Source organism: Staurois parvus, unplaced genomic scaffold (genome assembly GCF_062004578.1).
Source record: "Staurois parvus isolate SC_StPar_1 unplaced genomic scaffold, SC_StPar_1.0 ptg000789l, whole genome shotgun sequence".
NCBI classification, from domain to species: domain Eukaryota; kingdom Metazoa; phylum Chordata; class Amphibia; order Anura; family Ranidae; genus Staurois; species Staurois parvus.
In genome coordinates, this window is record NW_028318585.1 from 637,112 (window position 1) to 660,847 (window position 23,736).

Sequence of the window (23,736 nt, forward strand, 5' to 3'; positions counted from 1 at the left end):
AAATACATAAATAATACTGCGTGTGGCCCAAATGTCTTTTCAAACCCAGTTATTACCTTGAAATCAACACTGTGATGTTCAAAGCCTGTGGGAGGGGCCCCACAGGCTCCACCCACTACAGGCTGCCTGCAGAAATCTACAGGAGGAGGCACATACAAGACCAATCACCCTGCACAAGGAAAGAGAGCAGAGAAGCACATTGCTTGACATTTTTAAAGGCAAATTTGTCTTTATTATTTTGCATAAATTTAACAGACTTAACATGAGAAGTATAAAGAACATGTACAAGTAGATAAACAAAAAACATCACAGATGAGGTTATGATCCATATGGATGTATGAAAATGATGCAGTGAAACTGCAAGAGGAAAGGATCAATAACTTATATTATGGAGGTATAACATAATAAAGTACCAGGGGGGCATCCCCATGCGTGATGTCTGAAACAATATGAGAGGACTCCATACAATCAAAAATGTAAACTAGAAAAAAAAAGGGGGGGGGTGGAAAAAAAAGCCAGCGGAAAGGAAAAAAGGAGAAGAGAGGGGGTTGGGAGACGGGGACAATAGAAAGCAACAGTAGGGTGGTTCCTCAATGCTTAACATTTTTAAACAAATGTTTTTAGTGCTAAATAATTGACATAAGGATATGCAGGAATAATAATATGCAAGATAGATTACATGACCTTTCTCTTTCTTACAGTACAATTGTTATTGGAAGTGATACTGAAACTGAAGATGAATTACCAACGTTTAATGGTTCTCAACTGGTATGCATAAGTAAGTATTTACTTTTATGCAATTGTTTCTTGGTAGTCACTTTTGTTGTAATATTTGTATCTTATGCATTTTTGTCCATATGTGAACAGTTAGGTTGGTCATACACAGACATTTTTACAGCAAAGGATTTTTTGAAGTAGTGGAAAAATAAATGCTTTAGAAAACTTCCCAATGTCCATCACCTAAGGACTATAGGGAAAAAACTGGAGTACCATGGAGTAGATAGAGTTATATGAGGGTGCTCTGGTTTCCAGTATCTACTGTAATCACCTGAAGGTAGTAGCATAAAACCAATGTTCCATGGCTTCTCTTACTATACAACTAATGTAAACCTTTTATTAGTATGAAAGAATTAGATCTCCTATAAAGCTTTTATTACTGCTTTTATCCACTACAAGTATATTTATATTTTTCTATCTGTTCTAGTGAAACTTGTCAAGACAGTAATGGGGAATCCAAAATATTACAATTTGCCCTTCAACAAGGTGATGGTAAATCTCCTAATGGAAACACCTATTCTGGGGACCATTGTCACTTTGTAGTAATTTCAAATCACTTCCCATTGTGTCTCTGGAACAGGAAATAAAATTTCCACACCAGGGCAAAAAACAATAACAATTTAATCCTTCCCAACTATATTCAGAAAAATAATAAATACTGTAGCTGCTGACGTTTAACCAAAAACTTACCAGTCCAGGGATTCAGTGCTGTCCTCACCCAGGCCAGTTTTTTGTCAGTCTTTGGATCCACGCTGCCTCCATCTTGGAAGTGGGAAGCCGACTGTGGCTTTCTGCAGCTTCACAGGGATTCTGAACTTGGATTGTGTGGGTGCGGATACCTGCCAGAAATGAGAACCCTTTTCGCTTAAAAAATCTTCCAAAAATGTTAGGGGGGAAGATTAGAAAAAGCAGAACTTTCCTTTCCAGCTGAAGTTCCACTTTAATAACTATATCACACAAGTTCATAGTGCTCCGATGAAGCAATGGAAAGCTACTTCCTAACATATATGAATATGGAAACTAGTCTATAAGCGACAAGCAAAGCTGTGAAATTAGACAAAAACATCCCCAGCTTGCAGATACAAATGATTTTTGTTTTCTCTAGTATGTTTAGTGTGTGCTTTCTGTTGAACTATTGAAATTACTAGGTGGTAAGCAGCCATTGTAAGATATGATCAATTGATTTACCTCTGGATCAACTGTGGGTATAGGATTATAATTTATTTTTTTTTTTAATGGCTGAACAGGATGGACTTTTGTCTTTTTTCAGCCAGACTAACTATGTAACTGTCTTAATTTAATTCTAGAAAGAGAAGGAAATACAACTAATGATGACACATCTGTTACTGATACTCCATCTAGAGTAGTTCAAGTAAGTAATTTACTGATACATTTTTAGTTTCAATACATTTTTATTAAACTTTTCAGAAATAAATATTACAGTAGTAAGAGTGTTACTAGAGGTTACAATTAGAGATGAGCGAATCGAACATGACGAAGTGGAATTCGTTCCGAAGATTTGGAAAAATTAGATTCGCGACGAATCCGAAGATTAGCAAACTTCGGATGCACGAATCGAATTTTCCCAAAAATGGCGGCGACATGTGTGGCGACAGGAGAAAATGGACAGAGAAGATGGGGCGGGGATCTCTGGGAAGGCGCGCAGACAAGGCGCGCTGACCCATAATGCATTCATGAGTCATGAATCATGACATGTGATCGCATTAGCCAATCAGCAGCCAGCCAGCACTGTGTAATGGTGGAGCTATAAATCGCGGCCATCTTAGAATTCTCCATTAGCCTCCGGTCATTCAAGAGAGACAGACCTGTCTGTATTAGGGGCAGAGTTAGGGCCACAGAGACTTTAGGGCCACAGAATCGTTACTCAGGGACACAGAATCGTTACTCAGGGACACAGAATCGTTACTCAGGGACACAGAATCGTTACTCAGGGACACAGAATCGTTACTCAGGGCCACAGCTATCAAAGAATCGAAAATTTAAAGTGACATACACCCTTTTTTTTTTGGTGGCTGTCGTGCACAGTTGGTGCTGCAGTTTGCCGATTGTGCAAAATAAACTGACTTTCTGCTTCACAACCACTATTGTACGTTCAAAGAGTTAAATCCATTTACACGCCGGCTGGCGGTAATATTTTTTGGGTGATTAGTGCATTCCAGTGACAGAAACGTACAGTTTCCAGCCAACGGCAAGCTGCAATTGACCGATTGTGTACAATAAACTGACTTTCTGCTTCACAACCACTATTGTACGTTCAAAGAGTTAGATCCATTTACACGCCGGGTGGCGGTAATAGTTTTTGGGTGATTAGTGCATTCCAGTGACATAAACGTACAGTTTCCAGCCAACGGCAAGCTGCAATTGACCGATTGTGTACAATAAACTGACTTTCTGCTTCACAACCACTATTGTACGTTCAAAGAGTTAGATCCATTTACACGCCGGGTGGCGGTAATAGTTTTTGGGTGATTAGTGCATTCCAGTGACATAAACGTACAGTTTCCAGCCAACGGCAAGCTGCAATTGACCGATTGTGCTAAATAAACTGACTTTCTGCTTCACAACCACTATTGTATGTTCAAAGAGTTAAATCCATATACACGCCGGGTGGCGGTAATATTTTTTGGGTGATTAGTGCATTCCAGTGACATAAACGTACAGTTTCCAGCCAACGGCAAGCTGCAATTGACCGATTGTGCTAAATAAACTGACTTTCTGCTTCACAACCACTATTGTACGTTCAAAGAGTTAGATCCATTTACACGCCGGGTGGCGGTAATATTTTTTGGGTGATTAGTGCATTCCAGTGACATAAACGTACAGTTTCCAGCCAGCGGCAAGCTGCAATTGACCGATTGTGCTAAATAAACTGACTTTCTGCTTCACAACCACTATTGTACGTTCAAAGAGTTAAATCCATTTACACGCCGGCTGGCAGTAATATTTTTTGGGTGATTAGTGCATTCCAGTGACATAAACGTACAGTTTCCAGCCAACGGCAAGCTGCAATTGACCGATTGTGCTAAATAAACTGACTTTCTGCTTCACAACCACTATTGTACGTTCAAAGAGTTAGATCCATTTACACGCCGGGTGGCGGTAATATTTTTTGGGTGATTAGTGCATTCCAGTGACATAAACGTACAGTTTCCAGCCAGCGGCAAGCTGCAATTGACCGATTGTGCTAAATAAACTGACTTTCTGCTTCACAACCACTATTGTACGTTCAAAGAGTTAAATCCATTTACACGCCGGCTGGCAGTAATATTTTTTGGGTGATTAGTGCATTCCAGTGACATAAACGTACAGTTTCCAGCCAACGGCAAGCTGCAATTGACCGATTGTGCTAAATAAACTGACTTTCTGCTTCACAACCACTATTGTACGTTCAAAGAGTTAAATCCATTTACACGCCGGCTGGCGGTAATATTTTTTGGGTGATTAGTGCATTCCAGTGACAGAAACGTACAGTTTCCAGCCAACGGCAAGCTGCAATTGACCGATTGTGTACAATAAACTGACTTTCTGCTTCACAACCACCATTGTACGTTCAAAGAGTTAGATCCATTTACACGCCGGGTGGTGGTAATATTTTTTGGGTGATTAGTGCATTCCAGTGACATAAACGTACAGTTTCCAGCCAGCGGCAAGCTGCAATTGACCGATTGTGCTAAATAAACTGACTTTCTGCTTCACAACCACTATTGTACGTTCAAAGAGTTAAATCCATTTACACGCCGGCTGGCGGTAATATTTTTCAAAGAGTTCAAAGAGTTAAATCCGGTTTTATTTTTGGGGTGCTTATTGAATTAAAGAGTATGTCAGACAACACGCAGAGGAGTGGCAGAGGAGGCAATGTTTCAGGAGCGAGCAGACGTGGCAGCAGAGGAAGGGGTCGAGGCAGCACTAGTCGCAGCCAGAGGCCAGTGCTCCCGGTGTCATCCAGCGGTCGTGTCTCCACCGACAACCCTGCCGTCATCGATTGGTTGACTCGGTCGTCTTCCTCTTCCCAGGTCACCTCTGACACCTACAGCCAACGGTCGGTGGGTACGTCAGACACAACCGTTAGTTGGCATGGCCCGGGAGCAAGCCCACTGAAATCACGTGTCGTCGACCTGCCCCTGTCCTTTGGTGTTCCCTCACCAAGCGAAGTATCGCATGCTGTGGGCTCAGCCCCACTGTACAGTGAGGAAGAGCTAACAGAGGGCGGTCAGGAACGGGGGGAGACATCCGCCTCTTCAGCAGCCAGGCGAAGAAGTACTGGCGAGGAGAGTGGCTCGGTAGCCGGTCTAGAGACAGGTCTGTCTCCTGACCCACACGCAGCCGAGGGGGCTAGTAGTGACGCGGAGACCCTAATTGATGATGATGAGGCTGATCGCACTTGGCAGCCTCGTCGTCATCAGGCTATTGCTTCCGCATCATCAGGAGAAGAGGGTGCCAGCTTGCCAGCGAGCAAAACAGTCGGTGGGTTGCCCAGGAGGCAGCAGGGTCGCAGCAGTGTCAGTGGAGCCAAACGGCCACGGAGTAGAGCACCAGCTCCACTGCAGCCTACCACCACGGCCAGTAGTGGTGCCGGTGTGCACGGAGGAAGTAGCAGTCAGCCAGTGAGAAGTAGCGGGGGCAAAGTTTCCTACTCGGCGGTGTGGCAATTTTTCGTCACGCCGCCCGAGGAAGTAAACGTAGCCGTATGTCGACTATGTGGCCAGAAAGTCAAGCGTGGCCAGGGGGCCAATGTTGGGACTACAGCGTTGCGTCAGCATATGCAGCGTCGCCATTCGGTGGCCTGGGAAAACCGTGATAAAGATACGGCGGTTCTGCCTGCCCCAGCCCCCGCTCCATCACCCGCTCCGTTACTTGCTCCGTCACCCGATGTCAATCGCCCTCTATCAGCCAGTCAAGGCTCCAACACCTCTGCTGAGGGGAGTTGTCGCTCGTTGGCATCTTCCGCTCGTTCAGATGCTCCTTCTCCTGCTACTCCTCTTCACGGATTCCGTCAGCAGTCTTTCTTGGAATCCGTTTCCAAGAGACAACAGTTTGCGAGCACGCACCCGACGGTGCAGAAGCTGAACGTCCTCCTGTCCAAGTTGCTGGTGCTGCAGTCCCTCCCTTTCCAAGTGGTGGACTCAGCACCTTTCCGAGAAATGATGGCTTGTGCCGAGCCGCGGTGGAGAGTGCCAAGCCGGCATTTCTTCGCCAAAAAGGCAGTGCCAGCCCTGCATTCACATGTAGAAGAGATGGTGGGCCAGTCTTTGAGCATGTCGGTCTCTGCCAAAGTGCACGGCAGCGCCGACGTGTGGAGCTGTAACTACGGTCAGGGACAGTACATGTCATTTACGGCCCACTGGGTGAACGTGGTGCCGGCACAGCCGCACAGCAACTTGGACAGGTCACGCCGCTTTTGCCTCCACGTTTGCACGTCCTTGGTCCAGCAAAGATGTCCGCCTCTACCACCTCTTCTTCCGCCGTGTCCTCAGCCGCCACCCCCGTGCCAAGTCCCATTACCCGACCGGCATATCACATGTGCAGGGCGCAACGGTGTCACGCTGTGCTGCACCTGGTATGCCTTGGCGAACGTAGTCACACAGGGGAGGAACTTCTGAGTGTAATGAACAGAGAAATCGACAGATGGCTGTCTCCGCGCAAACTGAAAATCGGAACCATGTTGACCGACAACGGAAAGAACATGGTGTCTGCTCTGCGTCAAGGAAGGTTGTGCCATGCGCCATGCATGGCTCACGTGTTCAATCTGGTTGTCAAGCGGTTCCTAAAATCCACCATCCCACTGCAAGACATCCTTAAAATGTCACGTAAACTTTGCATGCATTTCAGCCATTCCTACACCGCAAAGCACACCCTCCTTGACCTGCAGCGGCAGAACGGAATTCCACAGCATCGCCTGATCTGCGACGTTGCAACAAGGTGAAATTCAACCCTACATATGTTAGACCGCCTTTACGAACAGCGAAAGGCCATCACCGATTTCCTGATGTTACAAGCGGATAAAGATACTCCCCTGTGTAACTTAGATGTCAGCCATTGGCAGCTCATGCGTGACACCTGCCGCTTGCTCAGGCCCTTTGAGGAGGCCACGCTATTCGTGAGTCGGCAGGACTATGGGATGAACGACGTCATTCCTCTGTTGCACGTCCTAGAACAAATGCTGTTAACAATGGCTGGTCAGGGTGCGGTAGACGTGGCGCACAGATCTCAACGCCACATGACCCCTGTGGGGGCAGGACAGGAAGAAGAGGAGGAGGTAGAGGAGGACATTGGTGCTCAGGAATTATTGAGTGAAATGGGTGGTTTTTCCACTCAGCGGACAGGAGTGGAGGAGCAGGAGCATCTGGTAGAGGAGGAGGAGGAGACAGAGGACCCAGACGCACCGTGGCAGTATGCTGTGGAGATGGAGGCAGGGAGTCCCTCACATTCCTTGGCACAAATGGCCCATAGCATGCTCGGTTGCTTGCGTAGCGACAGCCGAATAACAACCATCAGACAGAGGGATGACTTTTGGCTGTCCACCTTGTTGGACCCTCGCTACCATTCAAAAATGGTGGCCTTTTTCACACCTGCTGAGAGGGAGGCCAAAATAAAGTACTATAAAAACCACCTATGTAGTCATGCAGTATATAGCCCTATCGGCCACTTTCTGGCATCCAGTTGCTGTAGCCCCCATCACCACACTGTGCCACGGGCCCCTGTACCGCCTTCTCATACTGCTGCCAGATCCATCCTCTGCCATGTGCGTCTTTGTCGTCTGCTCACGCTGCTGGGTTCCAGTTTTAAACCTAGGCCTGTGTATGGCTTCCGAATACTGCTGCCTCCACCGCCACCCTGCGCCATGTGCCTCTGTTGTCTGCTCACGCTGCTGACGGCTTCCGCTTTTTAAACTAGTCCTGTGTATGTCTTCCGAATACTGCTGCCTCCACCGCCACCCTGCGCCATGTGCCACTTTCAGGTCTCCTTACACTGTTGGTGGGTTCCATTTTGTGATAGGGTGCTGTATGGCCTTCCATTGCTGCTGCCTCCACCGCCACCCTGCGCCATGTGCCTCTGTCGTCTGCTCACGCTGCTGACGGCTTCCGCTTTTTAACCGAGGCCTGTGTTTGGCTTCCGAATACTGCTGCATCCACCGCCACCCTGCGCCATGTGTCTCTGTCGTCTGCTCACGCTGCTGACGGCTTCCGCTTTTTAACCTAGGCCTGTGTATGGCTTCCGAATACTGCTGCCTCCACCGCCACCCTGCGCCATGTGCCTCTGTCGTCTGCTCACGCTGCTGACGGCTTCCGCTTTTTAAACTAGTCCTGTGTATGTCTTCCGAATACTGCTGCCTCCACCGCCACCCTGCGCCATGTGCCACTTTCAGGTCTCCTTACACTGTTGGTGGGTTCCATTTTGTGATAGGGTGCTGTATGGCCTTCCATTGCTGCTGCCTCCACCGCCACCCTGCGCCATGTGCCTCTGTCGTCTGCTCACGCTGCTGACGGCTTCCGCTTTTTAACCGAGGCCTGTGTTTGGCTTCCGAATACTGCTGCATCCACCGCCACCCTGCGCCATGTGTCTCTGTCGTCTGCTCACGCTGCTGACGGCTTCCGCTTTTTAACCTAGGCCTGTGTATGGCTTCCGAATACTGCTGCCTCCACCGCCACCCTGCGCCATGTGCCTCTGTCGTCTGCTCACGCTGCTGACGGCTTCCGCTTTTTAAACTAGTCCTGTGTATGTCTTCCGAATACTGCTGCCTCCACCGCCACCCTGCGCCATGTGCCACTTTCAGGTCTCCTTACACTGTTGGTGGGTTCCATTTTGTGATAGGGTGCTGTATGGCCTTCCATTGCTGCTGCCTCCACCGCCACCCTGCGCCATGTGCCTCTGTCGTCTGCTCACGCTGCTGACGGCTTCCGCTTTTTAACCGAGGCCTGTGTTTGGCTTCCGAATACTGCTGCATCCACCGCCACCCTGCGCCATGTGTCTCTGTCGTCTGCTCACGCTGCTGACGGCTTCCGCTTTTTAACCTAGGCCTGTGTATGGCCTTCAATTGAAGCTGCTTCTGCTCCGCCACTCTGCCATTGGACTCTTGATAGTCGTCTCCCCACGCTGCTGCTGGGGGGACTTTTTAACATAGGCCTCTGTATGGCCTTCATTTTTAGCTGCTTACGCTCCGCCACTCTGCCATGGGCCCCTGTACCGCCTCCTCATGCTGCTGCCAGGCCCGTAATCTGCCATGGGCCCCCGTACCGACTCCTCATGCTGCTGCCAGGCCCGTAATCTGTCATGGGCCCCTGTACCGCCTCCTCATGCTGCTGCCAGGTCCAGAGTGTGTCATGGGTCCCTGTACGGCCTCCCATTGCTGCTGTCTCCATCGCCACACTCTGCCATGTGCCACTTTCAGGTCTCCTCACACTGCTGGTGGGTTCCATTTTGTCATAGGGTGCTGTATGGCCTCCCATTGCTGCTGCCTCCACCGCCACACTGTGGCTCCACACTCTGGTTTTGGCCCCGTGACTGCCCAAATGAGTGAAGTGTGCGGTGATTCTAAGATGGACGGCACTCATCTGCATGTCATACTGACTGACAGTATTATTTCTCTTCCCCAGCAGACTCCAAGGGCATTTAAATTAAAGGTACAGTGTTCTGCACTAATATAAAGGCTCTCTGAAGCCTAGAAACACCCTTTTTATAAGTTAAATTCGCAGCGAATATATTCGGCACGAAGCGAATTTAATCGGCGAATTCGGCGAATCAGCCGAACCGAATTTTTGAATAATTCGCTCATCTCTAGTTACAATAATGCAATGTCGTGGCATATGCTCAAAACGCAGCTTACATGATTTCCAAGTAAGCATTAAAAAAACAATATGTAAAAATCTTGTGAGCTGCTATGCTGAATACAAATGCCAAATAATATATAAAATTGTGAATTGCTCACACTATGCACATACCCATACACAATGTGTTACCTGTCATTAAATATCAATCAAGTGCCGTGCTTCAATAACATTAGCAATCAACTTAAACGTCTCTAAATAAGTGTCCATGCATAGATATACTCCATAGTTATTTGTCTCCACAGATGTATAAAGATGCTTCTTAGTACACCTCATGCAATTTATTATTTCAAGGCAATGTGTGTACACCTCCACCGCTTGTGCTCTCACCTGGTGTATATGACCAAACCGCTAAGTGAGGGCATATATAGCAAGTGTCCCTTTTGTGGATTGTTGTTGGATGGACAGGATGTCCAATAAGCCTGAGTCTCCTTCACTGTCCTAGTTATCCTCCTCCATCAGATCAATGCCAAAAGTGATGACCAAAACATAGTGCTTTATCCTTACAAAACATTTATTATATAAAAAATATCCATTATTCCACTCACATGTAAGAAGCATATTATCGCTTTGTACAAAGTATCCTAGCGGTTTGGTCATATACACCAGGTAATAAATTGAAGTAGTAAATTGCATGAGGTGGACTAAGAAGCATTTATCTTTATACATCTGTGGAGACAAATAACTACGGAGTATATCTATGCATGGAAACTTATTTAGAGACATATAAGTTGTTTGTTACTGTTAGTGAAGCGTGGAACTTGATTGATATTTAATTAAAAAAGAACAAAAGAATGTAAAGTAAAATACTGGATAATCTAGGAATGGATCCCTTTTCTGGGGGAATATGTAATCATGGCGGTGAAGTATGTTTATGGTAAAATAACTAAAGATTGGTGGGTGCAACACCTGCCAAGCATGATCCATTCAAGTGAATGAGGCCTTTTTGCAAGTACGTACAACCTTGTGCAGTACAGCAAACAAGGGGTTAAACAGGCAGCGGTGTGTTGCTTTCTCATCACTTGCTTTAACCCTTTGGACCCCACAGAAGCATGGAGTTGCAGGGCACTTGCAGAGGGGCCCCATTTTACTTGAATGGATCTTGACTGACAGCAATAGCACCCACCAAAAGCAACGGGGTGTAATTCCTGCTGTGGCATGTGTATACTTTTGGCTGCTGCCTCAGCAGCTAAAGGGAGTAGGGATTGGGGGCAATAAAGCCAGGACTCATCACAGGGTTTTACCACCATCCAACTTTACATGTGAACGAGCCCTAAGAGTGCCGCTGACGGATTCAACAAAGGGCTTATTCACATATGCAGCAGACACTACTGCTCCTCTGCAAAGTGATCCAAGTGTGTTTGACAGGTGATGAGGAGGCGATATGTTGCCTCCTCAGCACCTGATAGAAACTCATGATTGCCAAGCAAAGCACACGATTGTGACACGGTAGTAATTAGAGGTTTAAATTAGGAATGAGGAGGTGACACTGGCTGACACTGTGCGCGGTGATCTTTGACTTTTCCGATGTTGTTCAGGTAGATCCCCACCTCTTTAAGATTGCCTACCCGTGTTTTACAGTGTCTCAGTGCATGGCAAATCTGAGCAGGTCTCCCATTAGAAAATGAAAAAACGTAGCTCCAACGGTGCAGTGCATTGCATTGTACACAGTGTTGTCAATCAGCATGTTCTGTATTCAACAAGAAAGAAAATGAAACTGCCTTACTAGCATTCGAAAAAATACATTACCATTAATTTTACTATTGCAGGAAACTCCGCCATCACCTGCTAGTGAATGGTAAGATTTGTGATTTTTCTTATAGTATGTTAAATTATCTGGGTTTTTTTTATTTTTTGGGCCAAATAAACATGAAACATTGCATATTAATGTCTCATTTCAATCACGTCCTGCTGGTGGAATTATGGAGTCTGATGACTCTACACAATATGCATGCATGACAGAGTTGCTCCTCTGTACACTGCACCATGTATGTATGGCATGTAGTGTTTCAGAAAAAATTCTGACAGCAAAAAGGGAAAAAAAATCTTCTCTTTAATTTGTAAACATTTAAAAAAACATTTAAATAGAAAGTATATGATAAGAGTGCTTATCCAGTGTCACATACTGTTGCATGTACTGCATCTATTGATGTGACAGCTGTGAAAAATCTATCTTGGCTATAAATAATGTAATTTCTGCAATCATCTGAATTGCGAGGTTTCAAAGGGGAAGGGGGAGCAATCTTTGAAATCACATTTAGAACACATGCTTGCTTTCTTTTAGTTTGGATAGTGAAAAATCTCACCACTTTGTTCCTAATGGTACAGTACAAGATACAGAATCTCTAGTCATAGGAAGCATCCTTCAGGTGATTGGACACTGTCAAAAAAGCTGCAGAGACATCCCATCTATAAAGCCTCCCAATTCCATGTAGCCTCATTTTTTGATAGTGTCCTCAGGTGATGGATATTTTCTGTCCTGAGTGAAATCACTTTCTCCCTTTGTGCTGGGGATTACTGGGATTCTTCTATCAAGTTTTAGCTGCTCCACAGCCATTGTGACTTTCATGCGCAGCTTTCTGGATCAGGTAATGTCTCGAATGAGCCTTGGGGACTGTACCCAGACCCTGCCTGGAAGAAGATATTGTATTGTCCCTTCAGGCATTGGATCCTGCGTGGGTACTTACCGTGGCATGACATGCATCACTTTGCGTTAGTCGCAGGGTGCTGTACAAGTCAAGAGTCATGGTCCATCAGCAGATGGAGCCCTGTCTCTGAAGTTTGCTTTTGGGGTATGCACGTCCAGGAGGACAGAGTCAAAATGGGGAATTTTTCATTCAACCCTGCTCCACAACTGAAGAGCTCGGCTACAGTAAATGGGGCTCAGACTTTTTAAAACTGGTGCTGGCTCCAGTCCCAGTGGACCTGGCAAAGAACAGACTGACACTTTTATTCTAGTTTGGCACCAGTTTGGGCCCCTGTCACAGATCTGTTGCACCGGGGCTCCTAGTGCATCTGTTCAGCCATGGACTTCCGGGCATACTTTGCATGTGTGCAATTTTGGGCTTATACTGGGAACAGTTTTCTCTGTGCAAAATTAGGGAGATGGTGATGCTGACTAGACAGCAAAATGATTCTTTGACACAACCTGATTTTCCAACAGCCACAGGGCCTGGTTGTGTCCAAGACGGCTTTTCCTCTCCTCTTAACATTCATGGAGGTTGTAAATACCAGAACTGAAAGGTGCAGCGCTAAAATCTACAATAAATTAAAATATGTTTGATAAAAAAAGGTAAAAATTAATATATCATGAATAAAGAATAAATGGTATCAAACATTCATAAAGTGACAGTTCGTGCTAAGGTGCCAAACACACACTTCTGAGAAAACCTAACAATTCAAAGTGGTAGTGAAACCTTTTTCATGTTTTACCACCAGGTAAGGCTTTAACAAGGCTTACCTGTAGATACTGTAAATATCTCCTAAATGTGCATCATTTAGGAGATATTTACTGTAGCGGCGCTGGTGCTGTCACTGGCGCATGCACACTGCACTCTCAGCAGACGGCGTTCCATCCATTGAGAGAGCTATGCTGTGGCCGAGACACTCACATACTCGGCAGTGACGTCTTCGAGGTTTGACCAATCAAATGCCTGCATCCCAGGAACTCGGAAGGAAGAGCGGATCCTTGTATATCCAGTAGACATCCGCTGGGCTGTACACCATCCAGAGGGAGGAGAATCCGTACCCGGCTTACCTCATCCATCCTGAAAGGGGACCTCTGGCGATACATATTACATGCGTATTTAAAATACACATCTGGTGAGTGCGTATTTTTACCACACCTTTGGGCACATCACTGAATACTGAAGTAATCAACAGCTGTGATTGGCACTTTAGCACAAACTGTCACTTTTGATACCATTTATTCTTAATTCATTATATATTTATTTTTACCTTTTTATCGTACATATTTTAATCTATTGTAGATTTTAGTGCTGCACCTTTCAGTTCTTATATTTGTTGAGGTTTTATCTGGTTACCTTAGTGTGCAATAGCAGCCATTTTTAGGCGCTCACTGATCTCTACTCTTTTTAAGGTTGTAAATACCCCTTTTTGGGGACAGTGAGCTCCACACATCAAACAAGAGATCCCTGTGCTCAAATCCATACAGCTAGTGCATGCATTTATTGGATAAATGCATGCACTAGCTGTATGGATTTGAGCACAGGGATCTCTTGTTTGTTGTATTGTTGGGTCAGTAGCCAGACCTGAACCTTGTAGCTCTCCCCATTGTGTCTTTTCCCCTATGCTAGCATTATGTCCACAGTAGCACTTGCGTAGGCAGGGCAGAGTAGGACTGGCCATAGAGGGATTACTTTGACGCAGTTGGCCAGCTTAAGCATGTATTGCAATATGTGTGAACCAAATATCCCTATTTATTGCATAGTTTGCTTGAAAGGGTATATACCAGTGTGCAGAGGGTCCTTCAGAATTTCAGTGAGCTCCACACATGACAGATCGCAAGGGTAGAGATAGGAGGTCAGAGGCCCTGCCTGCTCAGGCTCAGGGTACAGCTTTGGTGGGGGTGATAGTCTCTGTGCACTCTGTAATAATTCTCTGCCCCCTTCTGGAGGTTTGTCTCTACCCCCCCCCCCTTCCTTGACACAAAACCCTTCTCCTTTCTCCTTTATGATTAGAAAGAAGTTCTCTGCTGCCATCTCTGACTTTATGGGAAGGATTTCAGTTCTCATGGAGGTCTTTATTAACAGCTTACCTGTAGGTGAAAGTGACAAAGTGGAGATTACTACCGCTTTAAGGTTTTGTTCACCTACCCACTGGTCCTGCTAAGGAAACTACTGTCGCATTCAGGGCACTTGTCAGACTCTGTGTGGACCAAACGCATGGCCTGAGACCCTAATTCCAGTTTAACAAATCACTCAGTCTACCACCACCTAGAACTTGTGGCTGTGGGCTTACCCTACTGCACAGATAACGTGGTGACACGTGCATTCTTTTAATTCACATGCGGAGGGTCCTCTGGTGAAAATGCTGATTAGCAGAACTTGCGTATAAGACGTTCCTTGAAAGAATGCCCTTTGAAGGAAAATGCCTCTGTTTCCTCCTTAGACAAGTACATCAAGAAAATCACTGGGGGTAAGAGTACTCTCCTTTCCCAGGCTGCAAGTAGGCCGTCTGGTCCAGTGTCTAGAAAAAGGTTGTTTTGCCCAGCTCAGGCCCTGGGCTCCAAACCAAAACTTGGAGCACACTTCTGTCAGAAGCCGTGAAACACCTAGCCTGACAAGTCTTGGTGGATTTCCAATCCAGTGCTGAAGATTGGAAAGCTTTTTCATGGCAGATGCTAGCCTGTCGGAAGGAAGCTCGACATCCAATCAAAGTCTTTAAACTGTGGGCAGTTTGTTTGTCCCTCTAAATCTGGACCTCTCAGCTGTGAGTTCACCTGACCAGAATCCAACGAGATAATTTTACAGCAGTGGTCTACATTATATACCAGGGATGCACAAGAAGTCTAGTTGCTTTTATCTTGGAAAACGAACTTCCTCACTCATCAGCATCTAGGTCCAAGGGATTGGTCTTTCCACCCTGAGATGGTCCAAGATTTTTGTCACAGGTGTAGGGACACCTGACATGCATCTTTTTGGAATCCAAATTCAGTAACAAACTAGACAGGTTTGTTGCTAGATATAGGGACACATAGGAATTCAAGGTGGATGCTTTGGTGACTCTGTGGGATCAGTTACCTCTGATTTACAGTTGCAAGAAAAAGTATGTAAACCCCTTGGGATTACGTGGCGTTTTGCATGAATTGGGCATAACAATGTGCTCTGAATGTCATCTAAGTCACAGCAATAGAAGAACACAGTCTGCTGAACATAATACTACACAAACATTAGATGTTGCCATGGTTTAATTGCACATAACATGTAAACATTCACAGTGCAGGGAGGAAAAAGTATGTGAGGCCCTAGCTTAATGACTTCTCCCAGAGCTAATTGGAGCCAGAAGTGAGCACACCTTGACTCCAATCAGTGTGATGATATTGGATGTGTTGCTGACAGCTTTCCTGCCCTTACAAAACACACACCTGTTTTGGGTTTACTGGTTTCAAGAAGCACTGTCTGATGTGAACCATGCCTCGCAGAAAAGAGCTCTAAGAAGACCTACGATCAAGAATTGTTCACTTGCATGAAGCTGGAAAGGGTTACAAAAATATCTTCAAAAGCCTTGATGTTCATGTGTCCACGGTAAGACAGACTGTCTACAAATGGAGAAAGTTTAGCACTGTTGCTACTCTCCCTAGGCGTGGTCGTCCTGTAAAAATGACTGCAAGAGCACAGCGCAGAATGCTGCATGAGGTAAAGAAGAATCCCAGAGTGTCAGCTAAAGACCTACAGAAATTACTGGCACATGCTAACATTTTTGTTGACACATCTACAATAAGGAAAACATTAAACAAGAATGGAGTACATGGGAGGACACGGAGGAAGCCATTGCTGTCCAAAAAGAATATTGCAGCATGTTTGAAGTTTGCAAAAGAGCACCTGGATGTTGCACAGCACTACTGGCAAAATATACTGTGGACAGATGAAACCAAGATTGGGTTGTTTGGGAAGAACACACAACACTATGTGTGGAGAAAAAAAGGCACAGCACACCAACATCAAAACCTCATCCCCACTGTAAAACATGGCGGAGGGAGCATCATGGTTTGGGGCTGCTTTGCTGACCTCAACCCGATTGAAATGCTGTGGCATGACCTTAAGAGAGCGATTCACACCAGACATCCCAAGAATATTGCTACACTGAAACAGTTTTGTGAAGAGGAGTGGTCCAAAATTACTCCAGATCGTTGTGCAGGTCTGATCTGCAACTACAGGAAACGTTTGGTTGAGGTTATTGCTGCCAAAGGAGGGTCAACCAGTTATTAAGTCCAAAGGTTCACATACTTTTTCCTCCCTGCACTGTGAATGTTTACATGTTATGTGCAATTAAACCATAGCAACATCTAATGTTTGTGTAGTATTATGTTCAGCAGACTGTGTTCTTCTATTGTTGTGACTTAGATGACGTTCAGAGCACATTTTATGCCCAATTCATGCAAAACTGCACGTAATCCCAAGGGGTTCACATACTTTTTCTTGCAACTGTATGCCTTTTCTCTGCAAGAATGTTTTCCTCATTTTGACAGGGTCGAGGATGAGGGCATTCTGTGGAACCTCCTTGTACCATAATGGCCCTGGAGAACCTAGTATTTGAAAATTCTCAGCCTCTATGGGCCCTCCCAGATTTAACCTTTTGTTCCAGTGACCTGTTCTCCATTATGCTTCTTGACTGCTAGATTTAACAGCATAGCTTTTGAAGCCCAGGTCCTAAGGGTTAAGACCTTTCAGATGCAGTCATCCCTACACTCTTGAAGGCTAGGAAGTTGGCTTCTTACAAAGTATACCATTGCACCTGGAAGGTCTTCTTCCTGTTGTGTGCGGCTAGAAGGTCTGGTTTGGATCAGAATCTAGCCTTAAGTAGCCCTAAGTATCAAGGGACCTAGGTCCTGGCCATTGTTTATTGGAGACCATTGGCCTCTTTCTTTAGTTAAAGTGTTACTAAACCCAGGACCCTGCATTCACTATATCTGGTCTCGCACAGAACATAGAACATGGAAATTCAATTATTTTAGTAAATATAAACTGCTAAATACCTCTTCTCATCAGCAGTTAGAGCAGTCTTCTGACTTCTATCAGTGTCCAGCTGAGCACTGGTTAAAGCTTGTAGGAGGAGTTTTCATTCTCCTCACTGCCCTATGAGATTGCATAAACCCTGACCTCTGTTTGGAGAGTGCTAATTGGCCCTGTGCTGATCACATGCAATCTCTCAAGAAGAAGAAAAAACTCTCTAGCAGTACACACCAAACTGAGCATGTGCAGAGTGTCCCCGAGACTTCTATTAGGAGGTTGAATGGAGAACATGGAAGAAGGGGAGGATCTGAGAAGACAGGATCAAACATCCTTTTTACACAAGGCAGAGGAATAACCCCTTAACCCACAACAGTAAAATCAGTCTGTATATGCAATAAAGCATGCTTATTATACTCACTGTGGAACTTTAGTAACACTTTAAGGCCTTTGTGCAGGGTGTTGCATATCTTTCTCCCACTGTACGATCCCTGTTAACACAAAGAGACCTCAGCTTTGTTCTCTATGCCCTTCAGAGGCTGCCCTTTAAACCAGTTAGCAATATTCAGTTATCTGATCTTACTCGCAAGGTGGCTTTTCTCATTGCTATCACCTCTGTGAGTTGTTTGAGTTAGTGGCCCTATCCTCTAAGCATTAAACAAGGATAATTCTGTTCTTAGGCCTAGGGCTTCCTTTCTCCCCAAGGTGATTTCCTCATTCCATCTTAACCCCTTCGCTCCGGTGTCTCCTGACCCTTAAAAAGGTTTCAGATGCTGGGAGGTGGAGATGGGCATTTTGGTCATGTGACCACTGTGATTGGCTGTCACAGCTGTCGCATGTTTGGAAAGCTTCTGATCTCAAGTTGAGATCGGGAGCTTTCCGTTACCCGCTGTAAAATGTGCTAGGCGCATATTCTTGGCACAGCATTATTTATATTTTGGTACCCTTTACTGTATGATTAAGAAAATTGAATTTTTGACTTCCTTATAAAATCTTTTTGGAGTATAGTGCAGGACACAGGTTGCTCCCCTATTCTTTCTGATCTACCTGATGTCCCTGCAGCTCGTGTCCAATCACCTGCAGGTAGCTGCCTATAACCCAAGAGATCCAGTATCCTGTACTGTACTCAAAGAAAAGAATTTTAGAAGTAAGTGAAAAATCCTATTTTATTCGATTGAAATATACTGTATATGTATGTTTTCTGTGTTCCTGCCAAATGTTTAAATGAATTGCTCCAAGCAAAACACAAAATTCCCTTAAGGCCAGGTTCATTTATAATGCTATTCCAGTGTGCAGCATTTGCACAAGCACAGCAGCCTATTCAAATGACCTGTGGGATACCTGTGAGAAACGCTGGGAAAAGGTCCCTGCACCTTTTCAAAATTGCAGTCGCATAGAAGCTGCATGGTGCTATTCCATCATGTAGTTTCATGCACCTGATAATGCGTGTTTTTTTAGAATAAGAATTATTGCCCAAAATGTTTACATTTTAGAACAATAAACATATACGTAATTGTTTTAGCTGCATGTTTAGCTATTTGCCTGAAGTTTAGTTTAAGCACGAATACTGCCCTCCCTTCATGTTATCTTTATTTCTTTTAATCACAGTACATCAAGCTTTAGCACAGATTTCTCTCGGACCCCAGAAATATCGCGTTCTGTCTCTCTCAGTAAGTGCACTATCGTTTGATTTGTTGTGCAAGACAGAGATTTTGTGCTTTGCTATTAACAGGTCCCTTTGTAGTAAATAATTAGTTTTATTTTATTTATTTCAGGTACTTATATAGTGCCGTCAATTTGCGCAGTGCTTTACATATATATTGTACATTCACATCAGTCCCTAACCCTCAAGGGGCGTACAATCTAAGGTCCCTAACTCACATTCATACATACACATACTAGGGCCAATTTAGACAGGATCCAATTCACCTACCAGCATATCTTTGGAGTGTGGCAGGAAACCGGAGTACCCGGAGGAAACCCACGCAGGCACAGGGAGAACATGTAAACTCCAGGCAGGCGGTGCCGTGGCTGGGATTCGAACCAACAACCCTAGTACTGCCAGGCGGAAGTGCTAACCATTTAGCCACTGTGCTGTGTTTTATAGTTTTATGTTTGCCATGACTCTTGAAGGAAATTTGTAGGCAATATTTTTTAGTTTGCTAGTATGAACGTTAGTGATGAAGTGCACAATTCTGCTTGCAATTCCTGAGGGATTCTACCACAAAAGGATCTGTTAGAAACTAAAAAGACAACATTGTGCAACCATGCCTCCATCACACAGACCTATGGAAAGAAGCTAAATGAATGTAGTTCATTCATTTTTCAGTATTTATAGGGCACATATGTTTTATACAGTTTGGTTTACATCAGTCCTAGCTTGAGTTTGAAGAGTTTGTATTCTGATGCATCATCCACAATTATACAGATACAAATACTAGTATAGATTTAGGATCTAGAAATGTCATCGTAGTGTGGTACTGGTTGACAATTAAAAGTTGATGTTCTTGCTGCCTTGTCTTATATTACTCTAAGTTTGCCACAAAGGTGGAGTTGCACTGTAATTGCTATTGGCCCATCAGTAGAGATTTCCTATACAAAGAGTGCAATTAGATTTCATTATAATAATTTACAATTGATCATATAAAATATATATGGCCGGTATTTACTTTCTTATTATTCTTTCTACGCTAGGCAAACAACTAAATATACAGATCAAAAGCACAGATAATTATTTTACCTCCCAAAGGATTTCCTTCTCTGCAGCCACAGTCAAGTTAGGTCCAGGGCTTCCACTGAACCTCCAGCACTGCAGCAGGACCCATATGCACCCCCAGCTTGCTGATTGACAATCAAGGAAAAGTGACATACAAACTGATTTTTCTGCTCTTTCCTCTGATCAGCATGATCAATTTCAGTACACATATGTAGCAGAGCCTCATTGGCACCGAGTGCTCCTTTCTTCTGCCAAGGCTGTTATGCAGGGAATTACGGGACGTTGGTATTTAAAGTGGAGTTCCTCCCAAAAGAGGAAGTTTCACTTTAATGCTTTGTCCCCCGCTCCCCGTTAAGGATTGGCACCTTTGGGGAGCGGGGTTGGAGCGGGTACCTGAATTTGACAGGTACCTTCTCTCACTTCCGCTGCAATTGCCTAGGTGATCAGGAAGCGGAAGTTGACAGGTCCCAGAAGACTATGGAATGACCCATTCACAAAGCGCAGAGCTTCTCACGCATGCGCAGTGGGCACCTGGCTGTGAAGCCGTAAGCTGTCACAGCCAGGTGCCCACACTAAAGATGCCGGTGCCTGGGAGAGAAGATGGCCAGTGAAACCAGCGGTGGTGAGGACACTGCTGGACCGAGGGACAGGTAAATGGCTGTATTTTAAAAGTCAGCAGCTAGAGTTTTTTTTTTTTTCAGCTGGAACTCCTCTTTTAGACCGTTTTTTCACTGGTTGCATTTAAAAGGCATTTAAAACTGAAATTTTGCCTTATTTTCAGTCTTGCACAGCTGTACAGGCTCCTCTGCATGCAAATACAGTATGCCTAGGAACGTCCACTTCTTCAGACTTGCATCCACCCATCGAGGCATTTTGATATTTGTACTCCTCCCGAGAGCCATCCCACACTTGCATCCCGGCTGAGGGTTCTTAAGAGGAGTTTTGTTGTGATGTTTTCAGAAATTATAATATAGGACATTGCTTGCCCCCCACCCCTCTACAAATACACAAACCATGATCTGCCTTCACTGAAAAGATAAATACAGAGACCCAGTGATGACATAAGCAGATCTAAAAAAAGTTATGTATTGACAACAGGTTTTATTTAAAGATATCTAGCATTTTAAATGAGGGGGGAAAAGGGGGCAGAGAAGATAAATCATAAGCAGATTAAACTTCAGCCTCAATGTTTTTTTCTGAATAATTATCTGCTTTAACTGCTGTCTAATAAAACTTGCTCTCATTCAGCTCTAAATACAAATCAATTTTTGTAGGTGGTTTTCCAAAAAGAAATAGGAAGCGCAAACGTAAAAGAAATAATCCACAGGTATGAGCATTTCCTCAGTGCACTCTTTGTAACTGTAACATATTTTTCCTATTGGTCAGCTACTGTAATGTTGGGAGTTTAACTTTTCCAGACATTTTTGCCTGAGCAGACATTGTATTAGGGAGCAAATCAGATGCTCATTATAACCATGGGTTTGTACAAGTCTGTAGAGCAGACCATGAGACGTGAGAGATCAATCAGTGATGTTTGAGGTGCAAGAGAGCTCTGTCTGCACTTCTTTCAGCCCTACGGCTCCTTTCACATGGAGCAGAGTCTGGTCCAATCAGCAGGGGATCCTTGAGCATATTCCCTGCTGAATCAGAGCTGAACGGGGTGGATGTCCGTTTTTTGACATATATGCCCATTCAGTTTGTGCCTGATGGATTTGTGACAGCTCTTAGGTCTGCAAAAATGGAAAAGGACGCAGGCATTTCCATTTTTTTTTTCTGGCCTGGACGGACTCAGAGGTAGGCAGGTGTAAATGGACACAAGTCATTTTACATTTGCCTGTCCATAGGTTTGCATGGAGCTTCCAATTGGGTCCGCCTGAACAACTGACAGGTGGATCCGATCGGAATGCCCATGTGAAAGGGCCCTAACTCAGTGGGCCCACTGCTTGAATTTATCACAAAACTCTACAGACCATAGTATTGTGGATACAAAAGTCAGTTTTGAGATGGCAAAAAAAATCTGTTCTATTCACTCTATTCAATATATATGGTATACAAACAATTACCAGAAAATTATGTCACTGCATAGGCCAGTTAAAGATTAAATGGGCTCAATGGTCAGGCATGAAGTGTGTGTTTTTTAAAACTTAACTGGTAAATTTTGTTCTGATGTTTCTTTCTTTGTAATGACAGCTTGAAACTGCTCTGTCGACTATGCCACCCGAGGAAAGGGATGCCTATTCTCAATTGTATGATGAAGTTGGGGGTAAGCACATAAAAACGTGATATAATTGTTTATTTTAAAATCTTCACAAAGAAAAAACGCACAATTTAAATATAATGTCCACAAACTGAGTTAATTTAAAAAGTCCACTACAGTAAAATTCACAATTCTTATGCTGCACTTAATATACTTAGGTGCATATGATATCAAATCCAAAATGTATACCACCACCATATAGGCCCCAACTTAGCATAGACACCTGACCAACCACTACAGGAGGGGTCATATTTGGCATGCCTATTTTCCTCCACAATCCCAAATTTTTCCTTTAAAATGCAGCAGTGTCATCCACAATGTATGCACTCAGGGATGAGAGAGAACTTCTCATAGTGCAAGCTTTTGTTAAAATCCGTATACAAGATGAACATGAATCCAGTTACAAACTCTCAAGTGCAAACAGAAGCATATATCTATGCATCTAGGCTTTAGGATGATACAATAAATCATCATCCCACTCATTCTTCTGATAGTCACCAACTCAGAGTTCCTGATGTGCTTCCTGGCATCTCCAAACCCTGCTTGACAAATGTTCTCCCACAGGCTTCATTGGATACTGCTAGAAGAACCATGGGGTTATGCACTTTCCCTCAAATGAAAAAGCTTCAGATTGTGGAGGAATATACACATGGTGGTCATTTGTCTATGGTGATTCAATATGGTGGGGGAATCTGCATGTTTTGGACTTGATATTATTTGCATTTGGGGATATCACTTGCACAGAAATTGTGAGCCACTGTTTGTGGACTTTGAAAAATTTAGCAGATTTATATTTTACTTCTCATCAAATCTGCAGACTCTGCTTTCTGCTTGGCATTGCTTCACAATGTTTGTGCTATTGATGCTTCTCAAAATACAAATCTATGGGGTTGATTTACTGAAGGCAAATAGACTGTGCAATTTGCAAGAGCAGCTGCTCCAGAATTTAGTAAATGAGCAGATGTATCGCTGATTTCCATCATGCCATCATGTGCAAGCAAAAGCTGTTTTTATTTTGTTTTTTTTTTGTTTATTTTCCTTGCATGTGTTTGGGTATTCTTTACAAAGTGAAGCTTTGCCACCTTTACTAAGTTCCAGAGCAACTGCACTTTACAAAGTGCGCAGTCTATTTACCTTTAGTAAATTAACCCCATAGACCAGAACACTGCCAAGCAGAAAGCAGAGTCTGCAGATTTGATGAGAAGTTGAATAAATTTGCAAAATTGAGTCAGCCGACTAATAATTGTCTCCCTTTTTGGCTAATATCTTATCTTATGAGTTGCTTAGCTGAGAGGCAGCATGATTGTAGTGACTGTCCTGTCCTCCCACCAGGGATGATCTACCAATCTCTATACTGAATACAGTAACAACATTATAGAAGATCAGTCATATAAAAAAAATGAAAAGCTCATCAATCAAATTAAACCATTAAGTTCTGCTTTAAACCTT

General features: G+C 44.3%; 1 protein-coding gene across 8 annotated transcripts in view; it reads left to right on the forward strand.

The window, feature by feature from the left end:
• The window catches only part of LOC149444320 (uncharacterized), a 192,075-nt gene that overhangs the window by 92,542 nt on the left and 75,797 nt on the right, over positions 1–23,736 (forward strand). For all 8 annotated transcript variants that reach the window (XM_089654683.1, XM_089654688.1, XM_089654685.1 and 5 more), the window contains 6 exons: positions 702–778; positions 2,085–2,149; positions 11,393–11,421; positions 18,923–18,984; positions 21,305–21,357; positions 22,221–22,293. In XM_089654683.1, coding sequence (XP_089510809.1) covers positions 702–778; positions 2,085–2,149; positions 11,393–11,421; positions 18,923–18,984; positions 21,305–21,357; positions 22,221–22,293 — 359 coding nt within the window. The remainder of the gene's footprint in view (positions 1–701; positions 779–2,084; positions 2,150–11,392; positions 11,422–18,922; positions 18,985–21,304; positions 21,358–22,220; positions 22,294–23,736) is intronic.